General features: G+C 31.4%; 1 protein-coding gene across 3 annotated transcripts in view; it reads right to left on the reverse strand.

The window, feature by feature from the left end:
• The window catches only part of LOC106474430 (tyrosine-protein phosphatase non-receptor type 21-like), a 32,717-nt gene extending 23,160 nt beyond the window's left edge, over window positions 1-9,557 (reverse strand). The window contains exons 1-3 of one of the 3 annotated variants that reach the window (XM_013935123.2): window positions 9,536-9,557; window positions 3,105-3,369; window positions 709-878 (exon numbers count right to left, since the gene is read on the reverse strand). In XM_013935123.2, coding sequence (XP_013790577.1) covers window positions 709-878; window positions 3,105-3,281 — 347 coding nt within the window. In that variant the 5' untranslated portion in view covers window positions 3,282-3,369; window positions 9,536-9,557. Of the gene's footprint in view, window positions 1-708; window positions 879-3,104; window positions 3,370-9,361; window positions 9,498-9,524 lie in introns of those variants that run through there. The other 2 variants (XM_022402735.1, XM_022402736.1) reach the window with 2 other exon arrangements.
• Between the last annotated feature and the right edge of the window lie 2,351 nt (window positions 9,558-11,908).

Consider the following 11,908-nt stretch of genomic DNA (forward strand, 5'->3'; position numbering starts at 1 on the left):
TAATCTAGTCAATTACATATACATAATTACACATTACAGGAGAAGTTTAATCTAGGCCATTACATATACATAATTACACATTACAGGAGAAGTTTAATCTAGTCAATTACATATACATAATTACACATTACAGGAGAAGTTTAATCTAGCCCATTACATATACATAATTTATAATTACACATTACAGGAGAAGTTTAATTTAGACCACTACACATACATAATATATTTACGTTGGCAATTTTATGAAATAGAATGAGAAAAAGAACTGAATTTAAATTTAAATATTTCAAAGTAAACTTCACCACAAATCCACTGATTTCACTTATCTGCTTGGAAAATATTTTAAAAACTAAGTTAATTTTTTCAAGAACACACTTTTTCCTATGATATTAAACATTCTAAATTCATAGTTAAGATGTAGTAATAAGTAATTGTCTAAATTTGTTAAAACAAAATATGACGTATTAACATTTTACTATAAAAATGACAGGAGGGTATACATCATTAATACATTTCACCATAATGTGTACTGACACTTATAACAAGGGAACAATTCCCTCTGCATTACATCTTCAGCAAAGCTAACCTACACTTGTAGAGTATTAAATCAGTATCACTTAATCAAAGTATCACAGGTTATACTCTGTTTTTTATTGTATCATTATAAAATAAAACTTATGTAGCTTATGCTATGAAACATGAGCTTGCCTTGTCACTTCATCATACAAAACGTTGACATCAGTAACAAAGTACAAGACTCGTAAGTATAAAGTCATGTCCTGGGCATGTTTATCGAGCTGTTTTTTAACCGGCCGCTCCAAGTCCAGCCACCGCATAACACCTTGTTTGGATAAAAACTGGAGCCCGAAGTAATGCTCCTACAATTTAAAAAATTATATTTATCATTCCTCAACTTGCATATAGTAAACCTGCTTTAGTATATAACCATAAATACTTTGTTAACACACATTAATAAGGTGTTTGGGAAAAACATGAAATAAAATATATATTTGTAAAACATTTATAAAAATAGCAAAAACTTACAAACAGGTCATACCTACAACTTTCTCTTAACAAACTGTTACATAAAATTACATAGCCACTTATACTTAAACATCAGATACTAGTGACATTTTCATCAAAATATAAATTTGTTTAGTAATTTTAAAACATGTGAGTGATCCAACAAAATAAACTAATAACAGTGGTAGCTTGAATGCGAAACCTTGCATCCTGGTCACAAATTAAATCAAATGGATGGGAAAAACTTGTTATGGTGCACATAAAAATGGAAAGGGACACAGTAATAAAGTGAGATGAGTCTGAAAGTACAGGTGCAGTTATTGCAGTTTCTTCCATCTTAATATACAGAATATGATGGATCATGTAAGTCCAAGTCTAAGATTTAAGCCTTCAGTACTTTAGAATTGCAAGTATATTGACAGTAAATGAAATTACACATTTATCTTTATTGTGTGTTTCAGAAGTTATTAGATTACCAAATATCATGACTTCTGAATGTTGTATGTTTATGTTATGTACTGTTGGTGATGACAGCTCAGTACTTGAATGACAGCATGATGGGTAATTTGTTTCTAGGGCTACATCTGTTCTTTAAAGTGCACAACAACATTGGGGATATTTTGGTTGTGTTAGTTAGCTAGAGGAATATTTTCCAAATCAGTAAAAAAACATTTATGCTTTGTCACATGCTGTACTTTAAATTACACAAGTGATTTGTTTATTTGCAAGTTTTTAAATGTATCATTTTTGCTAATTTGTTGAAATTCAACTAAAAAGGTCATTGAATATATTGTTCACTGATTTTAAGAAATCCTAGCCTTGTATTTTTAAATCTTTGCAAGCATTGCAAAGCATTTAAGTATTGATCATGAATATTCATCATTGCTATAAATAGTTGTACCTGACGTTAAGTAAACTTGACAAAACATTGTACTTTGTCATTTTCTTCTTTTTCATCTTTCCATGTAGCTGTTTTATAAGTTTATTTATAGAACTAATTTTTTCATAAAAATTATTTTCTTGACCTACATATGGTTCAGGACAACCTTATCAGTTAAAGGGTACATAGATACGTAAAGTCATGTTTACACAGGGAAAAGTATTTATTTTGACAAAATTTCATTCATTTGTGTGAGCAAACAGTAGTTAAGTATTTGAATGCAACTCCTGAAAGTAGAGTTGGGCAATTAATATTTGCTAAATGATTAATCAACAACCCCATTGATCAATTGCATTTGACTAAACAATTAGTACACTGTTCCTCAAACCATGGTATGTACAAGCAAAAAAAAAGGGTGGTGGCAGTTTGCTTTCCTCTAATCAATGAAAAAACACTTACAGAAAGTTCTACCAGCCAGTTGCTTTTCCTTTAGTCATCAGTTTAAAAAGGTAAAAAAAAAAAACTCAAAAAAAGTTGAGGGTGGGTGCTACCAGACAGTTGATTTCCCTCTAACCAGTAATTCAAAATTAGTGACAGTGGCAGATAGTCTTAACAGCTTTGCCATAATAAAGACAGGACAAGCAAGTTTGGTGGCAACGGGAATCAAACTCGAGACCCTCAAATTACGAGCCCCCAAATTTACCAAAGCGGAACAAATTTTAAGTACAAAAAAATTATAAGACTATGACTGGGCAGAGCAAAGATAGCTCATTCTCTAACTTTGGGCTTAACAACAAAAAACATAATAGCTACATTTCAATTACTTGGATAGTTCAAATAATTGAAAATAGTAGGAAACTCCAACTTCAATGCATTGTTTGTTTTTGTTACAGTCAATTTAATCATAATTTTGATTAATCGATTGTTGGAATAATCGGAAACACTAATTTCAATTGATTAGTTTACATGAAAAATTCATTGTAATTTCTGCACATAGGTGATGAATTAAATTGCCCAGCTCCATCTAAAATATAGTACACACATTTTTTGGCACATGCATTTTGGAAAGTATGGGCAACAAAGATATGCAACCACTAACAATGTTTCTTACTTTAAACCATTAAAATGGTGTTTTTACACTAATCATTCCAGCACATAAGATATTGGTTTTCATTTAGACTCTCAGTTTCACGAGACTTACCTGTTGTATCTGCAGCTTCTGACACACGTTACTTAGGCATTCCAGTCCTAAACTTTGCGACGATAATGTACATTCAACTGAATCATTGTTATCTAATGGCTTGACTGAGATCACAAAAACATTTTTAGATGCTACATTATATTGCTTGCTCCTTTTCAGTTTCAACTTAAAGGGCATTTTAGACTGGATGACAGATGTGAAGGAATTCTTCTGTTGCCAAGTGTGGAAAACAAATTGTTTTCAATAGGTTATAATTTATTCCTTCCTAAAAAAAGAAAGTAATAATATTAGTAAACGAGTGTACTGAGTAAAATGTGTTAAACAGTTTAAACATATACTGAAAACATAATTTACTTACTGGTATTACATATAAAAGTTTGCCAGATCTGTACTAAAATGTGTAGCCTATTGTAAACAATGTGTCATATGTCAGCAGAAATAGTAAATGTTCATGAAGCAAAGAATTAGTTTTTATTTGTTCTGTAAGCAAGTTATAATCTGTTCTTTAATGTTAGTTTCATTACCAGTATTGGTTAAAATGTTTAATATTTGTACTATTTATATTTCACACACACACACATATATATATATATATTACTGTAGCTTAGTATTTTGATTTAGTTCTAACCTAAATATTCTAAGCTGGTTGAGCCTCAATTGATATTATTGAGATTACACTTGAAAATACTGCTGACTAGTAAATGATCAATGTATAAGTACTGGGTTAATTTTTGCGATATATTTAGATATCTTGCTTTGATCAGAAGCTAATGATAATCACCTGATTTTTTTGGCTTAGTTAAGATCTAGAAGTGTACAGCTAAAAAAAAATTATATATATTTTTAAATTATTGTTTAACCATGATAATAAGCTAGTTAGTATTTATGCAGATCTTACATCATCTCAAAGAGTGATGTTTAATGGTCAGTATTCTAGTAACAACAAGAGCATATTTTTAACTTATAACACAAAAAGCTAGTGAAAATCAGATATCAACACAGTAAAGTTAATTTAATTCCTTTCATTTTTTTCTTTTGGTTAAACAACTGATCTGCTGATATTTATGGTACTTGACTAACAAGCACAAGACTGCAATCTCAAACTTCAACTAAAAAAATGTTACATATACTTGTATAATAATAATAATAATGTTTTTTATTCACTCAAATGTTTTTGTAAATATTCTGTGCATCTGTAGAAGTTATACGTATGTGTTTTACATTACTTTCACAGATGATCATTGTTTCATTTGAATAGGAAAATCAACCTGAACCAGTATTTATTCTGGAGAACACCAGGTGGCATAATTTTCCAAAGATGGAATATGTTTTAAAATTATACATTCACGACAAATTTATATAGTGAATGGTATGAAAATCAGTTGTGTGCCATTAACAGCAGGTAATAACTTTGTATTATTCTGGGCTAATCTGAAATTCCTTGTAGTGGCTGATATACTGTGTATATATATGTTAATTAAACTTTATAGGTAGATTGTCATGAACAAAAAAGGCAAAACAAATAAAGCAAATGACAAAGTTAAATTACACATTTCTTTATGATGAACACTTAGAAAGTCCTTTCAACAATAAAGTTCACTGATTCTATATTAGCATTCTTTCAAAATGTCAGACAACTGCAATAAATACTTAAGAAAGCTATCTATAGAAATCAGAACTAAAAATCAACCCAGCACCAAGTGCAGCTAATCAAATATACTTTTCTTACATTTTTATAAAGATCAGAAGGAATAATTTCATCAGTAGGGTACTTTCATGTGTTAATGATTTTTTAGTCCTAATCATGAGATTTGGCCAGTTTAGGAGATTTAAGTTTGCCCTGAATCCACATAATGAATCAGAACTAAAAATCAACCCAGCACCAAGTGCAGCTAATTAAATATACTTTTCTTACATTTTTATAAAGATCAGAAGGAATAATTTCATCAGTAGGGTACTTTCATGTGTTAATGATTTTTTTAGCCCTAATCATGAGATTTGGCCAGTTTAGGAGATTTAAGTTCACCCTGAATCCACATAATGAGCTAACAATGCAAAAATAATCATAAAAAATAAAACATTTATACATCAAACATTCAGATCAATACACTTAATTAAAGTACCATTAAAGAGAAAATGGAGTATACCTAGCATTATGCCTAATTACTAAATAATTACCACATGAATATCTACGCTTGTATATCAAAAGTAACAGCTGAACAAGTCGATCAGTACGCTGAACCTTTGTTTAATTTTTATCAATAATAATCTAACAGATATGTATGGAGGAAGTATAAATTATATTATATGGATAGGTTAAGACCTTTCAATTTATTTTCTCTTGAGAAATGACTGGTAAGAAGTGACCTTATATAGGTCTTTCACTGACATAAAAAAAAGTCACATGGATATAGTTTATTCTGTCATATTGAAAGACAAGTGCTTACATTAGTCTCAGGTAAGAAATGACAAATTTGTCTTCCACTATCGTATTATCTGATGTAAAACATTTGAACCATGTGCATAAAGCATGATATATTTGAGAAATGAAACAACATTAGAGCTTCAGATCTGTATTATTTGCCATATGTGATATTTATGACATTTACAGCATGTACATCTTTACTGAAACTTATTCTGATACAGATTGTTCTAGACTGTTTTAAGAGAATGTTTAGTATTCCCAATGAAAAAAGGAAGTTTTGTGATGTCACATGCAAGACCTCTATTGAAACATAAAATATTATCCAGGAGATCAATATGATAAAGCAGGTCTCCACAAATATTTTCAGATCTAGGAGCCAGCCCAAAAACTCAAGATTCCAGGTTTGCCTAACCTAACTTCACTACTTTTTGTACCGGGAAATGGTGGCTTCATATATACATTTACTTTCACAGCAACGAGTGCATGCTAATGACCACATGATAATATAACCTCTTGATAGTATTGCCCAAACTAACTGCCTTTTGTCCTGTTTGAGTCTAAACACACACACTGATTGGTTTAATTGAGAGAAAAAAGAAAAACTAAATTGTGCAAAATTAGTATAGTGTTGTGCAACTGCAGCACTTCATACCTCAAAATACATGGTGTTGAATCCACCACTAAAGTCTTAGAAACAAAGTTCAATTTAGGACTCAAAGAATGCAAAAATAGTTCTGGACTTCCAAGAGTCCAGTACTGTTCTAGATTCGAGTTCTATTTAGCACAGCCCTATGCACAAATAAAATGAGAGAAAATACTAGGTGCCACAGTGCAATTTTAGTCAACATGGTGACCTGTCACTCGTGATTTGACAAGGCCTGTGATAAAGGCTTCTGATTTCTTTGTGCTAAAATCTGAAAACAATAGAATAAGAGGTATCAAAGTTCAGATTTGGAAAAGCAGGCTAGACTCGACCAAGACAGTTTCAGTTTTCAAACAGGGTGACCAACTTACGAAATTTGTTACCATCAGCAGTAGTAAAGACTAATACCCTAGAAAAGTAAAAGAAGGGAATAGGCATTTAAAAAAACATACATTTTTATTTTTCTAGGAAGTGCATGTAGAAGGAGCATTGAAGGACCAAATGGCCCCTTATTATCCATAATTTTGGATATTTAAAAAATAAATACGACTGTTATGGTAAAGTAAAACAGGGAGAAGGTTAGAGTTAATTAATGTCTGTATTTCTGTGGTGTTAACCATATTGTCTCATGAAGTTTGTCTGTAGTAATCACAAAGCTACACGATGGGCTATCTGTGCTGTGTCCACCTGGTTATCGAAACCTGGCTTTCAGCATCACAAGTCTTCAGATTTACCACTGAACTACTGGGGGAGGGTATCTCATGAAGGAAAGTTCACAAAATTCATATTGGCCAGCAGTAGTCTATAGCCCCAAGAAATGGAATTGTTGATGTTGTAGTAGTAGTAACATTTATCCATAAATCCTACTTCAAATTCATATTAATGATTTGTAAAGTTCAAGAAAACAATGAGACATTCTTAAATACAATTATTGTTCTGAAACATTTGTTATTTTGCAAAAATATGACTTGTACTATAATAAATCATTGTTTATTTTTATCATGGATAGCAAACAAGATGCTTTACCAACCTAATATCTAAACTGTAGATAACATAAAAACTTAAATTTTACTAAAGTTAAAGAGTGTGCATTTTGGAAAACTTAGAAAAACTATGTAATGTAAATGACCTTGGTGCAATGCATCCTAAAACTTTTAAACAAAACGTAACTGAAATGGTATCAGAAGGCCAATCTATCCACCTAAACTAAACATGTTGCTTCGCATGGATCTAAATGAGCTAACGAAGAAAATTCTGTTTACTCTAAACCACCAACATACACCAAATCATCACGTAAATCCTTCTACAAGTTAGTGATTCCAACAGAAAAGAAACTGCTGGACCCGGGCTTCCAACGCTTAAACTTCTTACACTTAATGTTTAAGTCCCTACTTCAAAATAAAACAAATTCTGACAGTTTATTCAGGCTCACAACATTTAAACACCTAAATCAAAGTATGTATGTTACTTCTATACCAGAGAAAGCAAATTTTTTTTCACTTCTCTTGTTAGCTCCACTTTTTAACAATAACATTTTTTATATTGGGTTATATTTGAAAATTGTATTTATTTTAACTATAACTACTATAATTTAAAAATTGGGAATTAAATACTTTATTGACTTTGTAAACTAGTGTTAAAAATTAAAAAAATTATCTTTTCCAAGATTCTATATTTATTAGTATCAAAGTTAGGTTTAATAATGTCATGAAACATAAGCCTTGGTAAACTAACTATGACTGAGGACTTACCATATGGTCAGCACTGAAGATCATTTTAGCCATTTAAAAAAATAAAGATGAAAATATTAAAATTTTCAAAACTATCTACTCTTGGTTTCTGGAAAGTGGTTTATTTATATAGCAGGATCTAGAGCAAGCTACAAGATACTTCAGAACTGATAGCAATTTCTAGCATATCCACTTACTGAATGACACTTAATAAATCACACAGTCACAAACACATTTACTGAACAACACTACATCCTTCTGATACCTCTCAAAGCCAGTTTCAACAAGACATCACAAGTTCAAGCTACATGTCTACTTAACATACATTTACATACAGAACTAAAGCACATGTCTAATTTACTCTATTCATCCATTATATGATGAATATCTTAAAGAAAATCACAATATAATCATGTTGCGACACATCTTTTTTCAAACTGAGTCTAAGCAGTTTATTTCTCCTCCGCTTAGAGAGGTTACCTGTTTTAATCACTCACACCACTGTACAGTAGTTTGTCATCTGTTAGTCAGTCAGTAGACACTAAAATTACATCATATAAGGGACACTTGACATTGCAATTTGTACTGTCAGATGTCAGTAAAACGTGCACATGCCATGAATCAAGAAAACAATTATGCACTCTGCAGGATATAGCACAGCATGACATATGAAATTCACAAGCAAGAATAAAAATATTTGTTGCTCTTAATTTTGGTTTTTACTTATTTTTGAAAAAGAACACTTTCAGGGACCCTGTGGAAGTACATATAGTGTAGGTGTGTATACTATGTTTCCATTGGCTTCTCATGCTTTGGTTTGGCCTTGATACAACATTCCAGTCTCTAGGCTGTCCTTCATAAGGTCTAAACTTAACAATACAAAAAACATATGGCCTGTAGTTTACAAGGTGCAATGTTGAAAAGTATTTATGTATAAGACAGGAAAAATACTTAACCATAGACTTTGCAGATGTAATAAGACTTGTACACCCAGAAAAATCTGAGATAATTACTCTTTCAACACAGGTCACAAATATGAATGAGACCAGTATAATATTTTTGAAATATCATTAACTGAGGAAAAAATGCATTCTAATCATTATAAGTAAGAGAGTTTGAACAATATAATTATTTGTGCTCGCTACTGGGAAAATTTTTCGTTATGATTTATGTAACTGTATTTCAAATAGTATCTTTAGAATACCCACAACAATATTTAGAACCTGGTTTTGTGAAGTAAAACATAAAATTAAGCGTTTACACCCTACACAAATTTAATGTAAGTGTAACCTAGGTACTAAAAATTATTAGTAAAATGTGAAAATAAACTTCTTGATGTAACTTGTATTACTCTAAAACAGTAGACGCCTAATATAAATTTTTATTTAAGTTTCATGCCTTTATTATGCTAATATTAGTAATAAAATTACTACTAAGAGTACTAGTAATACTAATCTACCTTTTCTGTTACAGTCGTTAGATTTTTGTTTGTTCTTTCTAATTCTAGGGTCCAAATTAGTACTATATAATTCTATAATTTATCGCAGTGCATTTTAAAAGTCCACATGTTTACATAAAAACCACAATGAAGAGAAAGTTTAAACAAAAGTTAAAATACATACTAAATTAGTACCTAGAACGTAGGTAGCTGCCATAAGAAATAATATAGTGCTGCCACATGGTGGAGAATAACATCTAAATGAAACACACAACAGCACTTATTCGTTTTTGCAGTTGACCGATTCATTTATGACTAAGGTCTTTCCGGATGTAAAGGCGTGGTTAGATTGAAATATATCCTCTTGGTCTCAGAACTTCAAAATGTTACGGATAGAAACCCATATGAATGACTTTCAAATTACTCAAGAGTTTTGGGCCAGTGATTCTTGTATTTCAACCGCTAACTTAAAACTCTTGTGACACAATGATACCTGTACATCATTAAAAATACATACTACATTATAAGAGCATATTTAAGTGCTGTACTATTTGATCGATAGAAATTGCACCTTTATGTTTAGAAGTAAATATATACAGTATTGGAAATATTTACAGAAATGCACATATACATAGACAAGAGTCACAAACAATAAGTAATTGCAATTAAATGACAATTTATCATTACTACAATGTATCATTACAGAAAATACAAAATAAAAGCAAACATTTTAATTCGTATGTTTCGGATTATAGACAATCCATCTTCGGCGATTTTATGTGAAAACAAGTATGTTGTGAGTTTAATGTAACAATAAAATTGCTAAATATATTAAAATGCAATGTCTATATACACATACAACACAGAAAGAGTCTATGTGTGTGTGTTTCATAGCAAAACCACTTCAGGCTATTTGATTTTAGTGTTGTAAATCCGTAGCCTTACTTCTGTTCCATCGAGGGACTACAACAGGAAAAGAACAAAACAACAAAAGAGGCAAGAGAATGTTTTTGGAGTGGATAAAGAGAATTGATTTAAACAATCAAAACAGCTATAACTGAGAATAGCTGGCAGTGTGATTAAGAGTATATCTATATTTTTATTAGCAGTGTTTCTTTTGTTGTGAGCTATATTTTTTATTATTATTTCAATTTAGATATTTGTTTGGTAGAGGGGACTAATCACGGTGATGACATAATGATCTAGAAAGTTCGTGTTGTAAGTAATAAACGAAAATGATATAAATTCTAGAGTGAGTTTATGAGCAGTCAGTAAGTTATACAGTTCAATGTCTGGTAGTGATTTAGTTAGTGAAAATTATTGTGTCTCTTCGAGGAAAAAAAACAGATTTTAATTTTGAGACTTTCCTATGCATTCTTCTTATGACAGGTCAGATATGTGTGTTTTGTGAACGATTTTTGCACTAATTTCTAAGCTAAAATCAGGAAAACAGCCATAAGTTGTGAGGTGAGATCGCCTTTCCATTGTCAGTTCGATTGGCGGGCTTTGAAAGTTCAACACGTAGCAATGGCGTCCGCTTGCACATGTTGAAAATCACGTGAATTCCAATCTAGTGTTATTTATACATTCGAACCCACGTTATGGAAGGGGTGTATTTTGAAGAAACTTCCGTAGAGAAATTTCGTAACTCGAACCTTATTTTCCTACTAACTCCTATGTTACAAATGTTGATACAATCTTACGAAAATTTTTTGATCCATAAAAGCAATAAAACACACATATGAATGTAAGAAAACATTTTTAAATACATATTAAATGTAATTGACATAGTTTTATAGTTTTACTCGCCAAAAATTATAGTAGGTACACAAAAATAATAAATTTTTACACTGGGAAGGAGAGGGAGACTCAATACTAGTACTGACGTCTGCCTCACCCTGTAAACATGATGATCATCATCTTGATGTGGTGTGGGCTCTTTTTATTTGACGAAGAATGTGTCAAGAGTTGTTTCCTGTTTCTGCTGTATCTTCTCCTTGTAGCAGTGCATGACATCATGTAGTTCTATTGTAACTTTTAGGCTGGATCATTTGCACCACTTCTTCTACGAGGGCAAAGGACTGGAATAACTGATTGGTAAGTCAACGAAGTTGCGTGGGTGGTGTTTATTGTTCCAACATTATCAGATCCTCATTGGACATGTCTCTCCATGGGACTTTAATAACTCAACCTCATAATCTGTGATATTTTCAAAACCAGTCTGCTTGGGGAACCCTGTAAAGTTGTTGGTACACTCTGGCCATATGTTTTCCACACACCATTCATAGTTGACTCCTTCACTTGATCCTACGACTTGGTGATGTTGTCTATTGCATCCATAATGTTATATTTCTTCCAGAAATCACAAACTGTAGTCTTATCCTTTCCATAAGTAGCTTTAATCAGTTGTTTCAGAGTTCTCCGTAAGTAATATCTCTTGAAATTGGGGATAACATCTTGATCCATTGGCTGGAGCTGTGTTCTTGGGGACGTACTCAAATCTTACATTATCAGAAAGATCATTCAAGTTCACTAGGTGGCCTGGTGCATTGTCTAGAATGAGAAATG

This window comes from Limulus polyphemus, unplaced genomic scaffold, assembly GCF_000517525.1.
Source record: "Limulus polyphemus unplaced genomic scaffold, Limulus_polyphemus-2.1.2 Scaffold7213, whole genome shotgun sequence".
NCBI classification, from domain to species: Eukaryota; Metazoa; Arthropoda; class Merostomata; order Xiphosura; family Limulidae; genus Limulus; species Limulus polyphemus.